A 21924-nucleotide genomic window follows, 5' to 3' on the forward strand; every position below is an offset into this window, starting at 1 on the left:
CCTTTCAAGTTCATGAACTGGGCCATCTTTCAGTGTCAAGGCCCGTTTATTCCTTGTTAGAGAAGCTAAGAACCAAGGTCACAACAGGAGCCAGGCCTGATCCGAATATGAAACCAAGGGTTATTCAACCCATCAATTGTGCTGGGGTACTCAGTGGCTGACTTGAATCTCGTCTTCAAGGGCTGACCGGTGATAGACTGATAGTGGCCACTTCCATCTCTCACAGTTGAAACAACTTTTCCACGTTTCTTCCTTAGAAGAACACTTTGGGGGTTGAGGAGATATTGGTGTGTGGTTAATCATTACTTTTGGCCTAGGATGAAGAATCATGGAAAAGCGAGTGATCTAGTTTATCTCAAGCTACAGACTTGTAGGCAATTTGTAGCTCGTAGAACCTGGAAAAAGTTCTCCTGATACTTTGGACCATTTTGCATCCTAGAGAAGACGAGGAGTGTTGTTTAGCACCTTGAACTGCCACCGATCTCCAAGTTGAGTCTAGTCTTTCATATTTCATTGCTAAAGAAGTGTCTCCGCCCAAGAACTTCATTAGTGCCTCTCTCCCTGAGTTCACTGATGAAGGCAAATTGCAACTGGAACCTAGGGATCCAACTCGGGTTGGCTCCGACTCCGAGATAGCATTTTAGACTACCTTGGGCTTGGACCTTCAGTCTGGACCCATTCAAATTTTGCACTCCCAGTGAAACCTCGAAAAATCACAAATTTCAGATGGATTAAACCTAGAAGAAAATTCACAAAAGATCAGAAGACGTAACTTGGGAGAATTAATCTTGTTTGGAATACTAGTTACAATACATAAAGTAATCTGATTTGGAACACTGAGACACCCCGAAGTGAATTTTGACAAAAACCAGGTCATTTACCACTTCTATAACACTAGTAGATTGGTTATCAATTCTTTAAGTATCATACCATTTTGGTATCATAGTTCGACTCACATTATATATAATTGTATGTACATAAAATAAATTGCTAAAACTAGAATTCTATGCAACAAATGAAGAAAATGATTCTTCTAGTAAACAATAATACTGCAATTTGTCAAAATGGTGTGTTTAAAGTTTTACCTTTCTAAGCCAATTTAGCTATCATTAACCAAGGCTTAAAGTATCGATACATATCGGCCTGTATCAGTCGATTTGTATCGTTTCGGGAGCTCCTTGATAAGCCCCTACAGGGGGTGTATTGGGGTTCTGATCGGTTCAGGGAGTGAAGGAGCCTTAAACTGGCCCCCCTGAACCAGTTTTGAAAAAAAATAAAAACAAGGGATCAAAAGGGTCATTAACCACGAGATCATCTCTCTCTCTTGTCTATTAGATTCGCCCTAGGCCTAACAGCTTTATGCTTAATGTTGATGGTGCGAGAAGGGGCAATCCGGGGATTCCAGTGGAGGTAGTTGTCTGAGAGAGAGCAGGAACTCTGTCAGTCCGTCTTTGTTGGCTTTTGCCTCCTTTTGTGTTTGCTCTGACTCGAAGGTCATGATTGATTTGTTGAAAGGTACCCTTGAAATTGATGGTTTACACGTTTAATTTGTCCATAATTTCGTAAAGGGAACAGGGTGGCTGATGGATTGGCTAATTGGGCTTGTGATAATGAGGCAATTGTGATTGCTAATCGTTCTTCTGATTTCCCTCCGGCTACTAGGCGCTTAGTCACTTGGAATCCTCTTAGGACTAAGCATTTCGTTCATTCTTTTAAGGGTCCATTAGAAAACCTAATATAGATATAAGCTGGTGGCCATCTTATATAGCTTTTATAGAGGGGAAGACATTTAATTTGGTTTTAGTGGTGGCCGCACAGGGAGTATAGTTGAAGTTAAAAGAAAACTTTCTAAGCCATTTTTATTAAGGTGGCATTTGGCAAATCTTTTCATGCAGTTTTCTAGGCTTTGACAAGCTTGGAAGACAAAAAATTGGTCTTTTACTATTTAGTAACCAAAAGCTAAAAGACCCATAAGATGCATGCGTGGAAAGACCCAAAAAGACTGAAAACGCCAAATTTTAGGAAACTTCAAATGAAACTTGCTGATCTTTTTGCATGACAAACAACCTTTAAATGCCATTTTAAAAGCCCGGTAGACCGAGCTGCTTACCAATCAGTCTGTCTTTAAAGACAAGACCCCAAAAGCTTGGCATGTCTTTTTTCCATTTGGGGTGCCAAAAGATCTTCCTAAGAAGACTTGCCAAACAGAATTTAACCTATTCTGAAGATTATTTTAACCAAAAAAAAATTGATCTGTGAAATTAATACATTTTCTTAATTTAATCCATATTAGTCTCTCCCAAAAGTTCACACTTCACATAAACTAGTCATTAATTTTATTAATGTATATTCAGATTTACTTGAATTTATCTAATGTATCCAATGCACATCCCAATAAGACTTAGGGGTGCAAGTTCAGTACTCGATTTGAAGGATTTACACTTTATCAGGCTCAGGATTTTGGGATGGGTGCATTCAAATTTAACAAAACCCCAAACCCAAGTCCATTAAAGTTGCACACCTAAATAAGTGGATTGAATTGTCTATCCAATTCTCTGGCATATCCCAAACTTTTAACCTTGAACTTATGGTGGTAAAAGCATCAAGGTCAATACATAAATTATCATACAACAGAAAAAAATATGCCATTACTAATTATAAGGCCATTAGAGGCCAATTGTTTTTCCTCCTTACAAACTCTATAGGTAAAATTCCCAATACGGATCTTTATTTTGTTCTTTATCTTGAGTTTGACAGACAAGGGATTGGTTGAAGTGATCAACTGATGATACAACTTTTTGTTCAAACTTGTTACTCGCCACTATAAAACCAGTTTGTGCCTGCCTACTTTGTTCTGTGAGTGCCTGTGCTAAAGGAGTTGATTTTTTTCCTTGTTGATCTGCTGGAGGTAATAGTAGATCTAGCCATTAAGAGATGGAGGCTTGTTGATGACAATAAACTATCAAAGCTTGAAAAGAGTGGTATGCACCTTTTCCACTGTAGAATTGCAAGAAGGTTTGTCTCTTCTCTCCACATAGAGGGTTTGTCCATCTACCACAGCTCTACCAATCATCTTCCCGAAGGTTAGGCCCTGAAAATCACAAGAAGGGAAGAAGGTTACACTACAATTCAAAGACTGAGCAATACTACTTATAGATAGCAAGTTAAGAGGAAGCTTTGGTGAGATAAAGGGCCATGGGGAAAGGAAATTGCTCCTTGACCAGTAATGGAAGAGAAAGATCTATATGAAAATCTCACCTTATCCCTCCCGGATAGGAGGTTATAAGAATAAAACAAATTGAACTTACCGGTCATGTGGTTGAAAGCCCCCATGTCAATAATCCAGGGAGCCAGAGGCTAGGGTAGACACATGGAAAGTAAATGAACCATTACCTGATGTAAATGCAAATGAAGTGGAGTATTGGCTACACCATCCATCTGATGAAAGGTCCTACCATAAGTTTCAAGGTGATCACAGAATAGGTTGACGAGATCTTCTTTAGGGTCTGAGTTAGAATGATGCTCCTGGGTGTTCCTAGTAGTAGTAATAGGCAGAGAATCACTGGCTACTACATTGGTTGCATTGTACTTCTTTTGTCCTTGCACCTTGTTTGACTCCTAATTCTTAATTGTCCACTTTGACTTCTCAAATAAGATCTCAACAGGTTTCTTATTTATGTCTAGAATGTCGTACACCACAAGAATGCAAAACACACAAATGTGAAACTAATTTCTTATATGCTTTTGCATCATCATCATTTTTCCACTCAATGTCTGGTAGAGATCTAACTCCTTTCAAACCAAATGAGGGCTGAATAGTAAGCAACAAGCTACGGCCACCCTGCTTACAAGTAGAGGATTCAACTTACAACTAGTAGATCTTTGCATGGTGTCTTTTCTTAGAATATGTTCTGTAATCAGTCACAGCATATTCTAGGAGAGAAGAGAAAGAAGCGAGAGAGGAGGAGAAGAAGATGAGAACGAACATAAATGTGGGAGAAAAAATGAGTAGGTTAGTGGCAGATCCCACTACCCTAATATATTAATAAGAAATATAATTACAGAGTGGTCCTTGGAAGAAAGAAAAATAACAAGAAACCCCTACACCTGAAACACTCATAAAAACACCCCTTACAACGCTCCCCCCTAAAGTTGGTTGTAGATATCGTGCATACCCAACTTGGTACATCAACCACTTTTTCCTTTAATCAACAAAAGGTATACAAATTTCACCCCTTTCCACTTTTTCACAAATGAAGTGCTTGTCAATCTCAATGTGTTTGGTCCACTTGTGGAGAACAGGATTTTAAGCAATACTGATGTTAAGTTGACTGTTTTTATGTATTGTTGGTTCGGCTGATAAGTGTACATGTTAGTTTGTATTGGGTTTTAAGTTGTTAGGTACTGGGCCTTTGTTATTGGGCCTAAGTCTGTTTAGTGTTTTAAGCAGTCTGGGTGTCCCATCACTAATCAGGGGCATTCCAGACATTTCATGTAACACTGTATTGTAATCTACTATAAATAATAGTACTGTCGACTGGGTTACTCAGTTCGACATTCTCAGCACTTGTTTTCCTTCACCTCTCTTCTACTACTTCTGCTACAATCTTTCAGCAAACATGGTATCAGGGCTTTGAGCGATCTTCTGGTTACAGCCTGTTGAAGTTCGACTTGCCCTAGAATTCTGTCTTGTTCGTTGACTATAAAGTAAAGTGAACAGCAAGAAGTAGAAGTAGGAGAGGAAAGAAGAGAGAGAAGAGAGATGGTTTGGTTCGAATTAGAGAAAAAGTCATCCCTAGATTCGGCCAGACCTGTTATTATATTATTAACTTATTGGAAAAGACTTAAGTGCCCTTATTTAAGTAAGAGGCACTCGAATTAACATAACAGTACACATCAACATTCTCAACAAGTGCAAAGACCAAAATACCCCATCACTAACACCACTAACACTCCCCCTCAAGCTGGTGAGTATATATCATATAATCCCATCTTGTTACATATGTAGTCCACTCTCCCCCGACTCAAACCTTTTGTAAACAAGTTTTCCCACTGGTTTCCCGTACTAACATATGTAGTTTCTATCACTCCATTCAGCACCTTCTCTCTCACAAAATGACAGTCAACTTTGATGTGCTTGGTTCTTTCATGAAACACTGGATTGGAAGAGATATGAACTGCTGCCTGATTGTCACAATAGAGCTTCATTAGAGTACTGATGTCATATCCTATCTCCTGTAGAAGGTTCCTTAGCCACACTAATTCACAAGCAGTATGTGCCATGGCCCTATATTCTTCTTCTGCATATGTTAGTACGGGAACTGTTTGCTTCTTACTTTTTCATGTTACTAGGTTACCCCCCAGAAATGTGCAATAGCCTGTGGTAGATCATCTATCAGACATAGAACCTGCCTAATCAGCATCAGTGTACCCTTCTACTATTAGTTTTCCACCACTCCTGTACAACAAACCACGACCAGGAGCTCCTTTCAAATACCTCAAAATCCTTAGCACTGCATTCCAATGTGGGACCAAAGGTTTCTGCATGAACTGACTCACCACACTAACTGCAAATGAAATATCTGGCCGAGTAATGGTTAGATAGTTTAGTTTGCCTAAAAGTCGTCGGTATCTGCCAGGGTCTTCAAATACTTCACTTATATCACTGCTCAGCCTCGTATTTGTTTCCATAGGTTTCTCAGTCGGTTTAGTACCCAACAACCTGTTTCTTCCAGTAAATCTAGCACATATTTCCTCTGACACAAATTAATGCCATGCTTAGATCTTGCTACCTCTATGCCAAAAAGTATTTCAACTTGCCAAGGTCCTTTGTCCGAAAGTGTTCCTGTAGGAATGCCTTCAATCTGTCAATGCCCATTTTATCATTCCCAGTCACAACGATATCATCCACATACACCACCAATATTATTTTGCCTCCCAAAGAGTCAAGACTGAAGACAAAATGATAAACTTGGCACTGTTTCATACCAAACTTCTTGACCACCTCATTGAACCTACCAAACCATGCTCGAGGTGACAGTTTAAGTCCATATATAGCCTTCTTAAGTCTGCATACCTTACCATCCTCCCCCTGAGCAACAAACCCTGGTGGTTGCTCCATGTAGACCTCCTCGAGCAAATCACCATGCAAAAAGGCATTTTTGATATCTAGCTGATGTAGAGGCCAATCATACATAGCTGCAAGGGAGATGACGAACGAACTGACCCTATCTTAGCAATCGGGGAGAATGTCTCTGTGTAGTCAATGCCATAGGTTTGGGAGTACCCTTTGGCAACCAGCCGCGCCTTCAGGCGCTCAACACAACCATCTGGCAAGTACTTAACACTATACACCCACTTACAACCGACAGCCTGCTTCACAGGAGGAAGAGCGGTGAGGTCCCAAGTGTGATTATAATGCAGAGCAGAGAGCTCTTCTTCCATAGCATGGCACCACTCTGGAGAGGTAAGGGCTTCTTGGACATCCTTAGGAACAATCACGGAGGATAACAAAGAGATGAACTGGCGATGGGAGGCGGAGAGGTGAGTAAGTGAAACAAAATTGGAAATAGGGTGAAGGGTGCAAATAAGTTTACCTTTCTAGAAGGAAATAGGAAGATCTAGGTTGGAAGCTGGTGTCGGAGCTGGAGCTGGATGTGTCGATGGTGATGAAGCCGGAGGAACTGCAGCCGATACACATAGGTGATGTGTATACACGTGACAGATGGGTGGACGGTCAACAGACGGTGGCACCGGAGGCAAGGACGTAGGCATGACTGGGACCAGAGGAGGTGGATCAGCCACAGGAAGAGGAAGAGGAGGTGGTGATGTGGAGGAAGCAGCATCACCGGACCCCACGAAGAACGGAGTAGATTCGAAGAATGTAATATCAGCACATACCAAGGAACGACAAGAACTGGGATGATAACACTTGTACCCTTTCTGAGTTTGGGAATAGCCAAGGAAGATACACTTCAGGAAACGTGCATCTAACTTGTCAGTCCCGGGACCCAGATTATGAACGAAGCGGACACATCCAAATTCCCGAGGAAGCGGAAACAGAGACATGTTGGAGAATAAGACACTAAAAGGAGAACGACCATCAAGAATAGACGTGGGCATCCGATTAATTAAGAAACAAGAGGTGAGCATTGCATCGCTCCAAAAAGTTTTGGGAACATTCATGTGGTGCATGAGGGAGCGTGCCGTTTCTACAAGATGTCGGTTATTTCTCTCAACAACCCCATTTTGTAGACGAAGACAAGTATTCACGACCATTATCAGAACGGAAAATTTTGATGTGAATACCAAATTGATTGCGGATCTCAGCGTAAAATTTCTAGAAGATGGCAAATAATTCATTTCTTTCTTTCATTTAATAGAGTCACGTCATTCTTGAACAATCATCAACAAAAATAACAAAATATCTGTATCCATTATATGACATCACTTTATAAGGACCCCAAACATCTGAATAAATTAAAGAAAAAAGACTCGACACACGGTTATCGACCCTAGAACGAAAGGGAACACGATGGTGTTTCCCAAATTGACATGACTCACAATCTAAAACAAAAAGTTGACTCAATGAAGGGACTAAGGACTGCAACACTTTCAACGAAGGATGACCAAATCTACAATACCACTGGAGAGGAGAAATGGATGACTGAAGGGCCGTTGACGTTCTTCCACCACCATCAAAATAATATAGTCCATCGGCTTCATGCCCTCCACCAATCTTCATCCCCGTCTTGAGATCCTGAAAAGCACACATAGAGGGGTAAAATGTGATGGAGCACTTAAGGGACTTGGTCAGCTTACTAACAGACATAAGATTAAATGGAAGCTTAGGTACAAATAAAACGAAGGATAGGGATACGGGGTCTAGGTCAACATTACCAACACCACAGATAGATGATGTGGAGCCATTAGCAAGGGTAACAGATTGTGATGTTGAGCAATGGGTGAGAGATGAAAACACACCTGGAGTTCCCGTCATGTGATCGGAGGCTCCAGAGTCAATAATCTGGGGGTTGGGTGTGGATGCCAAACAAGCCATACTTGAGTGTGCAAAGGTAGCTGTGTTCTGCTACGACTTGGATTGAACAAACCTTTCATACTCATCCCGAGGAACACTCACCATCTCCTTGCCTGGACCATCTGACCGGTTCTCCTGTCTAGAGCTGAAACTGGTGTCACTAGTCATGGCATGGTTGGCCCATGTCGAGGGAGGACCATGTAAGTCATAGCAGTAGTTAATAGTATGTCCATCCAAACCACAATGAGTACACTTCCGTGGACCCGAGCCACGTCCTCTACCACGAGCTCCCCCTGAATCTTTGCCTCCAGTACGACCACCACCATGGATATGTATAGGTCCACCACTACCACTCCTGCCAGGCTGGGCTCCTCGAGCCCCACTTCTGCCACCTCGACCTCTCGATACTGCAAATGCTGATTTATCTGAGACATTAGAATCCATAGATCCAATGGAAGTCCTCCGAAGACGAGCAAACACCTCCTCTAAAGATGGAAGAGCAGATCCCCCTAGTATCTGGGCTCGTACTGGTTCATACTCAGACTTCAGCCCCACCAGAAACCGTGTCACATCAAGCTGCTTTCGTTGTTGATGTTGAACTTTGACATCAGAAGTGAGAGGATGATAGACGTTTAACTCATTACGGATATTTCTCACACTGGCATAGTACTCCTCAAGGCTCTGATTTCCCTGTTGCAGATTGAAGTATTCCTGATACAGTTGATATACCCTAGTGGTATTATCCTGACCTGAATACAGTTTCTTAGCATGATCCCACACCTCTTTGGCTGTGTCAAGAAACATGAAGCTCACACTGATTCTGGGTTCCATACTGTTCCACAACCATGTGATGTTTTGTGCATCTTCTTGTTCCCAGTCTTCATACTCCTGAGAATTAGCGGGGGGTTTCTCCTCTCTTATGTGCTTCACTTTCTTCTTCGCCTTCAGAAAAACCTCTACAGACTTGGCCCAAGGGACATAGTTCTCACCATTTAGTTTAATGGAGGTCATTTGGACATTCAGGTAGTCAGTAGATATCATGACACTAGGTTTACTATCACTATTATCTGCCATTGCCGAACTCCCTTATCACTGAATTCTGAGCACTACACACTACACACTACACACAAACACTTCACCGAAATCTGCACACTGATTTCAATAGTAATAAATGCTGAGAACTGCAACACCACAAACCCTACTCACCGAAATCTGCACCCTGATTTCAGCAACATTAAATGCTGAAAACTGCAACACCACAAACCCTACTCACCGAAGTCTGCACACTAATTTCAGCAATATTAAATGCTGAAAACCACACTTGTAACAACACGAACCCTAATCCACAGCTACCGGAAGTTTCACCATTAAGTAGACACTATTGCCCTTCGAATCACACACAAACCAGAATAAACCCTAGCATAAACCCTAGCATACTGCAATCTGAAAACCCATCATACGAACTGTACTACACCTCTCATGTATTCCATAGCAAAAAATATGCATAAAAAAAAAAACTTTACCTCATCGCCTGAAGGCCAACCACACGAAGGACTGAGACACCACTGCACCACACGTACCAGCCCTAATTAGGGCTTAGAAACCACAACAACCAATCACCAATGACACAATCGGAGGCATAGGGACCTCCAAGGGAAGAGGGCGATCACTCCTTTTCAGCCCTTTTCCCAGTCTCCAACTCACAGCTAACAAACCCAAGAGAAACCCTAGTTCGAATGCGCAGAAGACAGAATTCTAGCAAGTCTGATTTGTTCAATGTGGCTCTGATACCATGTCGAAGTTCGACCTGCCCTAGAATTCTGTCTTGTTCGTTGACTGTAAAGTAAAGTGAACAGCAAGAAGTAGAAGTAGGAGAGGAAAAAAGAAGAGAGATAAGAGAGAAGGTCTGGTTCGAATTAGAGAAAAAGTCATCCCTAGATTCGGCCAGACCTGTTATTATATTATTAACTTGTTGGAAAAGACTTAAGTGCCCTTATTTAAGTAAGAGGCACTCGAACTAACATAACAGTACACATCAACATTCTCAACAAGTGCAAAGACCAAAATACCCCATCACTAACACCACTAACACAGCCGACGCCAACTCTTCTCTCTTGCTTGCTTTCTCTCTTTTTTTTCTTCTTGGTTGCTGCAGAAAAAACCCTAGGGTTGCTGTAGAACAGAACAGAGTTCGAACCTAGGGTTTCTTGGTTGTAGGGCACAAGGGAGGTAAGACCCAGAAGTTGATTTCCTACTAGACTGCTTCTAGTAGTTAGTAGCCATTCGGCTGCTAAGAGAGGTCTGTATAGGACAGACCTAGGTTGAGGACTGTTTTCAGCAGTCCTAGTATTGGTCGTAGGGGTGAGCACTCTCTACAGTTGCAGAAGTCGAAGCCCAAGTGAAGTCTGCATAGTGCAGTGATGGAGAGCTCTCAGTGTCAGGTTGGTTACTTGCTCACAGATTTCTTCTTGGTGCTGTAACTAGTCCACTTCAGGACTGTGACCACTTCGGCTGGTCTAAAATAGTGTTATCTACAAAAAGTCTGCATCCGAGATGTCTTCAATATCCGGAGAGGTCTCTTCTAGGGATAACAGACCTGGTGGGAGGTCTTCAAATCTGGAGAACCCGAATCTGCACAGCTTGCAGATTACAAGTGTGTTGTTGGATGAATACAACTTCAGGGAGTGGTCCGTTTCTGCAATGCTTTTTATTACTTCCTGTGAACTCACAGGCTATTTAGATGAAAAGAAGAAGGAACCCGGAGTTGGCAATGTGGAGTATGCAGTGTGGCGCAAGGAGAATGCCACAGTTATGTCCGGGCTACTTGCTTCTACGACTCCTCGAGTTGCCAGGACTGTTCAACACTTTCCCACAGCAGCTAAGATTTGGGAAAAAGTGTCAAAAACCTATTGACAAAAGAAAAACAATGCTAGAACTTACAGGTTGAACCAAGACATTGCTGCTTTAAGGCAAGGGGATATGATAGTTGCAACATATTTTGCAACTCTGGAAGGACTGCGGGAAGAGCTTGATCACCACTTGATTCTGGATTGGGAGAATGCCAGGGACAAGGAGAGACATGATAAGCAGATTGAAGAGAGCAGAGCCTTTAAGTTCTTGGCTGGCCTGGACCCAGTGTATGAGGGCATAAGGTTACAAATTCTTGGAAGAGATGAAATGCCCAAGTTACATCATGTTTATTATCTGGTAAGGAATGAAGAGGTCAGGAGAAAGGAGATGCAAGTTGACACTCAAAAACAACCAGTTGAACAATCTATAGAACATTCAGCCCTGATTTCTACAAATCAAAAGGGGAACAAATATCCAGACAAAAGGCATCTTAAGTGCACTCATTGTGGAGGTGAAAGACATGTAAAAGAAAAGTGTTGGGTCCTGTATCCTCACCTGAAGCCAGCTGCATTGAGAAAAGACAAGAAGGGACAGAAGGGTCAAGTGGCAAGTGGGAACCTTGTCACCAGTAACAATGGTGATAGCTCACAGAGTATACCAACAATGGCTTCTTCTTCCATGGGGCAGGTTGCTAATTCCTCTGGAGCCGGTACCTTGGGCTCCACTACTGATGAGGTAGAGGTCCTTAGCCGGGCTTTAACCCGTCTAAGGAGTAACTCTTTTGCTTCCTCCTCTCTTGCCAGATCAGGTATATTCTTTGCCTTTAGTGCAACTAGTCCTATTGACTCTACGTCTTGGGTTATTGATTCCGGTGCAACTGGCCACATGACACACATGTCCTCCTTATTCTCTTCTTATCACTTGTTGTTTGGTCAGGATAAGATGAGAGTTGCTGACGGGTCTTTCTCCACCATCTCTGGCAAAGGGGTGGTTGACCTAAGCAAGGACCTCTCTCTTAAATCAGTTTTGCATGTTCTTAGTCTTACCTCAAACCTTTTGTCTGTTTCAAAACTTACCAAAAATTTGAACTGTAGCATAACCTTTTTTCCTACTCATTGTGTCTTTCAGGACAGATTGATGAGGAGATCAATTAGAAGCGGTCATGAGTATGGAGGCCTCTACTATTTTGATGCAGACATCGGTTCAGCTTTACAAGCATCTGCTGCTAGTGATCCGCAGAGTGTGGAGTCCATAGCTAGGTTGCATATATGGCATGCTAAGCTAGGTCATTTACCTTTTTCTTCATTGCAAGTGTTGTTTCCCGAATTGTTTAAGGGCATTTCAAGTCAGAGTTTTGTCTGCGAAGTATGTCAGCTATCAAAACAGTGTAAAACTGTTTATCCAGTTTCCAATAATGAAATTCAAGCTCCTTTTGATTTGGTTCATTCTGATGTTTGGGGCCCTTCACCTATTGTTTCTATTGATGGCTTTTGTTACCTTATCAGTTTTATTGACCACTACTCTCGATGCACATGGATCTACCTGTTAAAAGGACGAGATGAAGTGCCACGGATAACCATGGCATTTTGCAAAATGATTGAAACACAACTTGACAAGAAGATTAAGCAATTCCAGTCAGATAATGCTGCTGAATATTTTGAAAAATCCTTGAACTTGTTCATGGAAGATGCTGGCATGCTACATCAATTATCTTGTGCTAATACCCCTCAATAGAATAGGGTTGCTGAGCGCAAGAATAGACATCTATTGGAGACAGCTCGAGCCTTACCATTCCAGCACTACTGGTACTTACCGCATCATATCTGATAAATCGGATGCCATCTAAGGTGTTGGGTATAAAAACCCCTTTCTCTGTTCTGTGTCCTACCCTTCTAGACTTTCCTCTTCCTCCTAGGGTCTTTGGTTGTGTATGTTTTATAGATGCAAAGGATCCAAAGAAGACCAAACTGGATCCTAAAACTACGAAAGGAATCTTTTTGGGGTACTCTCCTACATAAAAGGGTTACAAGTGTTATGATCTTGTCACCAAGAGAAAGTATGTCACCAGAAATGTGGTTTTTTTTGAGTCTCAACCCTACTTTCAGTCTTCCCAGAATCCTCTTTAGGGGGAGACTAGTGGGATGGAAGAGGATTCTTATTCTCCCTTCTATTTTGTTCCTCTATCTGCCTTGGGCCTTCCATCATCTCCTTCTACTCCTCCTAGTTGTGGCATCCCTGGTGAACCTAGTGAGGCTCCAAATGTGCCTGCTACCTCTCCTGATACTGCAAATGTTCCTGAGGGCTCTAGTAGGCAACAGAAAGATATAAGAATCACCTATGTTAAAATAATGTTAAAATAATTTATTTGCTGATGTCAGGGCCTGTTTGGCTAATTAAAGTGTTTTTTATTTCGTTTTTTCTTTTTGTTATGTCTGTTATTGTACTCAGGGGCACAAGGGTTTTTTCCCTTGTTATTTCTACCCCCCTATATATATTAAAATAAAGGCTGGCACCACCAGTACTGTTACATTGCAAAACCCTTCTTTCTTCTCTCCTCTCTTCTCTTCTCTTCTCTTCTTCTCCTCTTCTCTTCTCTTCCCTTCCTCTTATTTCTGGCTGGCCATACTGTCAAGATGGTATCAGAGCGGGAATACTGATTAAAGAGAGTAGATTGAACAACCTTACTGAGATAACATATCGAATAGTCTGATTCGAGACTGAAAAAATAGCTACAAGTGGTACAGTTCACCCTGTTTTTCTCTTCTTTAGCCTCCTTGGTCATGTGTTGAGTGGAAACCCTATGAGTCTGGGCGGCTGAATGCTGTCAAATCTGTGTAACCCCTGTTTTTTTTTTTTGGATCGTGTGATCCTGTTCATGTGTTAAGACAACTGTAGGTCAAGGATGACCTGTCTTCTCAATAGTTTGATTTGACTATAAGTAAGAAGGATTTCTCTTGCTGATTAGTGGCTGTTAGACATTTTGGAATTCTGGTAGGTTGGGACTGTTAGAACTATACAGGTCTAAAATCTGCCGAATATTACCTCTGTTTTGTTCGGAATTTGGTACTGTTTGTGCTCAACCTGGCTGTTAAACCCAGGTGTGTGGGTGTGAACTGAGTGGAGCATTGTTTTGTGGAGTAAGGAGGGGTCCTAAAATAGAAGGAAAAAGGGCCTTCAAACTCATGACAACAACCAGTTGGACTCGGATCAATCTGTCTCCGCAATCCAAGGTAATCCCAACACACATACTTCTGATTTGGATCTTCCTATTGCTCTTCGTAAGCCTATCCATTCTTGTACTACTCGGCACCCCATTGCTGATTTTGTTTCTTACTCACATTTATCTCCATCCTATCACTCCTTTGTGTCTGCTCTTTCTTCTGTACATGTTCCTTCTAGGTACTCAAAGGCTGTGTCTAACCCAAGGTGGAAAGAAGCTATGAATGAAGAGATGAAAGTTTTAATGAAAGCAACGACTTGGCAATTAGTGGATCTGCCATAAGGGAAGAGCACTATCGGGTGCAAGTGGGTGTTCACTGTAAAGCATAAGGAGGACGGGTCCATTGAAAGGTACAAGGCCCGACTTGTGGCAAAGGGGTTTACTCAAAAAGAAGGGATTGACTACAAAGAAACCTTTGCTCCAGTAGCGAAGCTCAACACAAATCGGGTTTTACAGTCATTAGCAGCAAATTTTTCATGGGAACTCCATCAGCTAAATGTGAAGAATGCCTTCGTAAATGGCGATCTTCATGAAGAGGCATTTATGGACCCTCCCTCAGGCTACAACTTTGATAGAAAGGTGTGTAAACTGAGGAAAGCATTATATGGCCTAAAGCAGTCTCCTTGTGCATGGTTTGAGAGGCTTTGTGGGGCCATGAAGAAAGTGGGGTACACTCAGAGTGGTGCAGACCATACCTTGTTCATAAGGAGACAGGATAGTAAACTTACAACACTCATTGTTTGTGGATGATAGGATGATATGGTGATAACTGGGAATGACTTGGAAGAGATCAAAAGACTAAATGATTTTTTAGCCTCTGAATTTGAGATCAAAGACTTGGGCCATTTGAGATACTTTCTTGGGATTGAAGTTGCTAGATCAAGAGAGGGGATCTATATATTTCAGCGGAAGTATGTACTTGATCTCCTAGAAGAGATGGGCATGATAGGGTGTAGACCAGCAGATACCCCAATAGAACAGATCCATGATCTACAAGAATCAGTAGGGGAGGACTACTGTGATAAAGAGAGATACCAAAAATTGGTAGGGAAGCTGATATATCTATCTCTCACCCGATCAGATATTGCTTATGCTGTGCATGTTGTCAGTCAGTTCATTCACTGCTTCATCTTTCTCTTCTTGTCTCTCCTAAACTGATTGGGATTTTCCCTTTTTCTGATCAATCTGAGCTCCCAGATCAGATAGTAGACATGTGAATCAGTTCTAGGGTTTTCCTAGGTATAAGAAAAAAGGAGAAGACATGGAAGGCCCCTAATATGTCCTGCCAGGTTTCAGACTACCAGAAGTAGTCATTTGATTACTAGAAGATCTGGTATTAGTTTAGCTGAAAGGACAGATTGGGAGCTAGCCTAAACAGTAATGGTAAGAAGATTAGGCTGTTCAAATTCTGGAAGCAACTTACAGGCGTTGTGTGATCGACCAGCAGGTATTAAGTCCCAAAGATCTCATCACATGCTAGTGAAGTTACATCTAGAGACCATAGGCCAGGAGACATTAGAACAAGTAGGGGTGTCAATTGGACTGGATTTGGTCCAATCCGATCCGGTCCAATGTGAGTCCATTATAAATGGACCAGTTCCAATCCAATCCAATGAATGTTTTGGACCAATTTGGACTGGTCCAATTCAATGTCTGGACCAAATTCATTTTGATTTAGATTGGTTTCAACCCAAACTTGGTCCATTGACACATATTCTTATTTTATATCAATGGACCAGATACTGGTTTAATCCAACCCAATCCAATATAAATTTGTTACGAACGGACCAGGTCCAATCCAATATGTCTTGTTGGTCCGTCCAATCTGACCAAATTGATTTTGGACTGGACGGGGTCCAATCCAAAACTGGTCCATTGACACCCTTATGAACAAGCATTGAAAGTCCAATTCTTCTCAGCATACAGATTACAGACGTGAAGTGTGATGAACATAACTAGAGGGAATGGTGAACTCAGCCAAGCTCTTCATTATGGGTAGAGAAAGAAATGGTTGGACATTTGACACATGGACACTTGAAAGTTGAGAAAGCACAGGGGAAAAATGGTTGAATATTCAACATGAGGACAAAAGAATATGTTGATATTGAGAGTTATGCCTGCCTAATAACTCCAAAAAGATGGTCTTTAAATATCCATTAGATATACTTTTCCATAGATAAGAAAAACATATACAATAAAAACCAAAATAGGAGAAAATAATATGAGCTGGAAATCATACTAATTTCCGTAGTCGTTTTTTTTTTTTTATGATTATCAGAATATATTTCATTAAGAAACCACCATACTGATCCATAAAATTAGGTAGCAGGCCAGATTATACAATCCATATCACCATATAATTTCCATAATTATGAAACAAAAGTTTGAGCCAGGGGCCAGACTACCAGGGCATCAAAGATGATGTCAAAGAATACTTTACAGATTTCATAAGCTTCACAGGCTCATTCTTATATTATGTGATCATGGGAAAATTTGGAGTTGCTTAAAATCATTGAAATGAATACATACCTTGTCATTTAGAGAAATTTATGTTGGGGGTTTGTTCTCTTCTAACAGCAAATGAATTATTGATTCAATAACTTCATTATTAACAACTTTTGTCTGCAAAGGAAAGATATAAAGAATCATCAGTATTAAATATAGCCAAAATAAAATAAAAAAGATAAACCAAAACTCATTAACATTTGGATATTATCATTTGAAGGCAAACTGAATGGAAGAAACTTATACCATAAGAATGCTTATGCCAGATCCATTCATAGTTATCAAGGTGATGCCGAGGCGACAAGGTGCCCTTCAAGGCTTGCCTCGCCTAATCGCCAAGCAGTTCTGTACATTGTGTTTAAATACTTTTATATTCTTAAGATTATAATTATAAAATAAAGTAATAAACATGATTAAACTAAAATATTTATTGCGTGTTTATATACTAATTTCTTTTTATTATTTTCTTATTTGTTAGGTTTGGGTGTAATCAACACAAACATTAGTAAATGCTGTATTTTCTCTTTCTTCTTCATTTCATATAACAAAATAGGGGTTCAGCCCCCATATTTTTTGAATTTTCTTTTCTTTCTTCTTTTTCTTATGAACATGTTGGATTTCTATATTTTAACATGAAGGTTATACTTTTCTTATGAAAATTATAGATAATTTATTAAGGAAATATGGTTATGGAACCTAGGGAACTACCCTAGGATACGTGTTTTTTACTTAAAAAAAAATCCATCCCCTAGGCAGGCACCTAGGCAACTAGGTGACAAGGTGCTCCCCTGCCACCTAGCCTCGCCTTGGTGCCTTCAAAACTATGGATCCATTCAAGTACCAGTTTATATATGAATGGGCTGTTTTTGGTAAACTTTTGTTGACTTTTTTATACTAAACATGTAGTTTTATGAGGAAGTATTTTTCAAGATAAGCAAAGCTATGATTCAAAGTTGAAAATTTAGAAGTTCAAATAATTTTCAATTAACCATGCACAGTGAAAAGCCTCAAATGATTGTGGGTATGGTTGATTTACTTCAAGTGTTAGACTGTTATAAAATTGCTAGAGGGGCTGTTCCTAATTTAGGCATTAACATAGAAAATGACATCAAGGTGCACTTCTGGGAGGGTGAATAGATTGGCAATGGTGCATAGACTATGATGTCTTTTAATATTTAAGGTTTCTTCTCAAGTGGGTACATGGCTCTTATTCTTCAACATGGTTGATGACTTGATGCTGACTCGTTTGGCTATCCAAATTTAGAATGGATTTGATAGGAATTCATTTAATGCATTGTGCTTCCTAAATACAATAGGGTTTTGTCAATCTTTATGATGCAGAGTGTGAGTAAACCCTAGTAGATTCTAGGTCAAAGTAGAGAAGAAGAAAGAAGAAAGAAAAGAGAAAGAAGAAGAAGAAGGAGAGAAGAAGAGTCTTTGACCAGACTAGAAGAGAGAATGTAAAATCACAACTCTCCTAGCCGGCCCACTTGAATTTATTCAAAAAACTTAGAGTTACAAGAAAGACTATTTTGTCCCTCATAGAAGATGGGACACATAACTTAAATTCAGATACAATAGACCATTCTCTTTCAAGAAGATAAACTAGAATGACCAAAATACCCCTGACTCGAGCATTCTAACACTCCCCCTCAAGCTGGAGAGTATATATCATATAGTCCCAGCTTGTTACAAATGTAATCTATTCTTCCTCAAGACAATCCCTTTGTGAAGAGATCTGCCCACTGATTTCCTGATCTCACATGAGATGTAGTTATTACCCCACTTATCACTTTCTCTCTCACAAAGTGACAATCCACCTCAATATGTTTAGTTCTTTCATGGAAGACGGGATTGGATGAGATGTGAACAGCAGCTTGGTTATCACAATATAGTTTCATGGGTTTGTCAATTGAGAATCCCATCTCCTGTAGTAAGTTCTTCAGCCATACTAGTTCAAATGTGGTATGGGCCATAGCCCTGTACTCTGCTTCTGCACTACTTCTTGCCACCGCTATTTGCTTCTTTCTCTTCCAAGTTACAAGATTGCCACCCAGGAAGGTACAATACTTGTGGTTGATCTCCTGTCTGATATAGAGCCAGCCCAGTCAGCATCTGTGTACCTACTATCTCAAGAGTTCCTCCATTTTGGTACAACAAACCACGACCTGGAGCACCCTTTAGGTACCTAACAATTCTCAAAACAGCTTCCCAGTGAAGAACCCGGGGATGTTGCATAAACTGACTCACCACACTCACAGCAAATGATATATCTGGTCGGGTAATGGTCAGGTAGTTCAACTTTCCCACCAACCTTCTGTATCTTCCAGGATCATCAAACTCTTCACCTGCATCCACACTCAACTTGGCATTGAGTTCCATAGGAGTCTTTGCTGGTTTAGCACCTAACAACCCTGTTTCTTCAAGTAGATCAAGAACATATTTTCTCTGACATAGGTTGATCCCCTGTTTTGACCTTGCAACCTCTATTCCTAGGAAATACTCCAGCTTCCCCAAATCTTTCGTATTGAAGTGGTCTTGTAAGAATTTCTTCAGCCTGTCAATTTCATTGCTGTCACTTCCAGTTATGACAATATCATCCACATACACGACTAGCAAGATTTTCCCATCCTTTGAGTTATAGCTGAACATAGAATGATCAACCTGACACTATTTCATCCCAAAGGCCTTCACCACTTCATTGAACCTGCCAAACCATGCACGTGAAGATTGTTTCAATCCATAGATTGCCTTTTTGAGCCTACACACCTTACCAGCCTCCCCCTGAGCAACAAACCCTGGTGGTTGCTCCATATACACCTCCTCAACAAGATCACTATGTAGGAAGACATTTTTGATGTCAAGTTGTACGAGAGGCCAATCATACATAGCAGCTAATGAAATCAACACCAGAACTGAACCAATTTTAGCCACAGGAGAGAATGTCTCCATATAGTCCACACCATATAACTGAGAATAGCCCTTGGCCACTAACCTTGCCTTCAATCGTTCCACACTGCCATCAGGAAGATACTTCACTATATAGACCCATTTACACCCAACAGTGTGCTTACCAGGAGGAAGAGTGGTGAGTTCCCACCTGTGATTATGCTGTAGAGCAGAGAGTTCTTCTTCCACGGCTTGCCGCCACCATGGGGAGGTAAGGGCTTCCTATACAGTCTTGGGAATGGGAACAGATGAGAGTAATGATATAAACTTGCAATGAGAAGCAGAAAGGTGAGCAGTGGAAACATAGTCTGAATTGGGATGAGAAGTACAAGTACGTTTACCTTTCCGCGGAGCAATAGGGAGATCAAGATCTGAGGGAGAAGGAGCAGTAGCAGGATTTGTCGACAGGTGCTGAAGTGGAGGAGGGGCCGAAGCACTTCTGCGGGTAAACACTTGAGTAATTGGCGGCCTCTCAGTAGTAACAGGCATATGATGTGCATCTGCAGTAGGAATGGGAGCTACGGGAAGAGTGTCCACAACCGGTACAGGAAGGGGAACCATAGAGGGAGAAGAAGAGACCCCAACATCTGAGAAAAATGGAATTGATTCAAAGGTGACATCAGAGCACACAAACGATTTATGAGATTTTGGCTTATAACACTTATACCCTTTTCTGAGTCCTCGAGTAGCCAAGAAAGATACACTTCGTAGCTCGAGCATCTAGCTTGTCTACTCCAGGCTCCAAGTGATGAACAAAACAAACATAGCTAAAGACTCTTGGGGTGAGAGGAAATGGAGACAAAGTGGGAAACAACACGGAGAAAGGGGATTGACTTCCAAGGATTGACATGGGCATCCGATTTATCAGAAAATAGGATGTAAGAACAGCATCACTCCAAAAATGCTTTGGGAAATTCACATTGATCATCAAGGACCGAGCAGTTTCAAGAAGATGTCTATTTTTCCGTTCAGCTACACCGTTTTGTTGCGGGGTGTAGGCACAAGAAGTTTGATGAATTATCCCATGATGTTCTAGGTATTGCTGAAATGGTGAGGAGTTGTATTTTTTGGCATTATCGGAGCGAAGTATTTTCATATGAACACCAAATTGAGTGCATATTTCAGCATGAAATTTTTGAAAAATAGGGAACAATTCACTACGATCTTTCATAAGATAGATCCATGTCATCCTTGAAAATTCATCAACAAAGATTACAAAATACTTATACCCGTTGTATGACACCACTTTAACTGGACCCCATACATCAGAATGAACTAAAGCAAAAGGACTTCAGACACGACTATCAATTCTTGGACTAAGTGAGATTCGATGATGTTTTCCCAACTGACATGATTCACAATCTAATGATGAAAGATGACTCAAGGAAGGAACCAGCAGCTTCAAAGCCTTGAGAGAGGGATGACCAAATCTACAGTGCCATTGGAGAGGAGTAAGAGACGACTGAAAAGCCACTGGGGGGCCACCACCATCAAGGTAATACAAACCACCTGCTTCATGCCCTCCACCAATCTTCCTCCCCGTCTTGAGATCCTGAAACACACAAGAAGAAGGACAGAAGGTTACAGAACAATTAAGGGACTTGGTTAATCTGCTAATAGACATAATGTTAAAAGGGAACTTAGGGACATATAAAACAGATGCTAAAGACAAGGAGAGATCAACATCACCAACACCACAGATAGGAGATGTAGAACTATTAGCAAGTATAACTGTTTGAGATGTGGAGGAGCAAGAAAGGGAAGAAAATACATCAAGAGTCCCAGACATATGGTCCGAGGCTCCAGAGTCAATGATCCAGGGTGAGGCTTTGGAAGCTAAGCAAGCCATACCTGAATGGGTAAGTGTAGTGGTGTTCTGCTGAGATGTTTGAAGGAACTGCTCATATACTGCACGTGGTACACTCACCATTTCCTGCCTAGAAGCACAAGCAGATGTGGAGGGGGTTGGGTCAATTTGCTGGCTTTCAGTAATTGTGCTACTACTCTTAGACGTAGCATGGTGAGCCCAAGTGTTGGGTGGACCACGCAAATCATAACAGAAATTAATTGTGTGCCCCTCTAAGCCACAATGTGTACACTTTCTCTGAGCATTACTCCTTCCTTTTCCACGGCCTCCCCCTGACTCTCGACCTCCAGTCCGGCCACTAGCCCGGTTAAACATGTGTCCACCATGGTTACTTGGAGGTCCACTGCTGCCACCACCACTTCTACTTCCACGACCACTCCCTTTAGTCACTACCAAACCAGATCTATCAGAGAAGGAAGAATGTTCTACCGGCTCAATGGATGTCCTCTTAAGGCGGGCAAAAACTTCTTCAAGCGAGGGGAGAGCGGATCCCCC

The 21924-nt window shown here is 41.3% G+C and overlaps 1 protein-coding gene across 5 annotated transcripts in view; it reads right to left on the reverse strand.

Moving 5' to 3' along the window:
- Window positions 1-2513: 2513 nt before the first annotated feature.
- The window catches only part of LOC148852445 (RNA helicase family protein), a 162873-nt gene continuing 143462 nt past the window's right edge, over window positions 2514-21924 (reverse strand). For 2 of the 5 annotated variants that reach the window (XR_016099759.1, XR_016099757.1), the window contains 3 exons: window positions 16638-16730; window positions 2990-3091; window positions 2562-2899 (listed from right to left, as the gene is read on the reverse strand). Coding sequence is in view for 2 of the 5 variants with exons in the window: in XM_088947301.1 (XP_088803427.1) it covers window positions 16656-16730 (75 nt within the window). In the remaining 3 variants the exon portion in view is untranslated. Of the gene's footprint in view, window positions 3092-16637; window positions 16731-16859; window positions 16959-21924 lie in introns of all 5 variants that reach the window. The other 3 variants (XM_088947301.1, XM_088947303.1, XR_016099758.1) reach the window with 2 other exon arrangements.

The sequence above is a fragment of the Nelumbo lutea genome, chromosome 5, assembly GCF_056320005.1.
Source record: "Nelumbo lutea isolate HS-2025 chromosome 5, American lotus-T2T, whole genome shotgun sequence".
NCBI classification, from domain to species: domain Eukaryota; kingdom Viridiplantae; phylum Streptophyta; class Magnoliopsida; order Proteales; family Nelumbonaceae; genus Nelumbo; species Nelumbo lutea.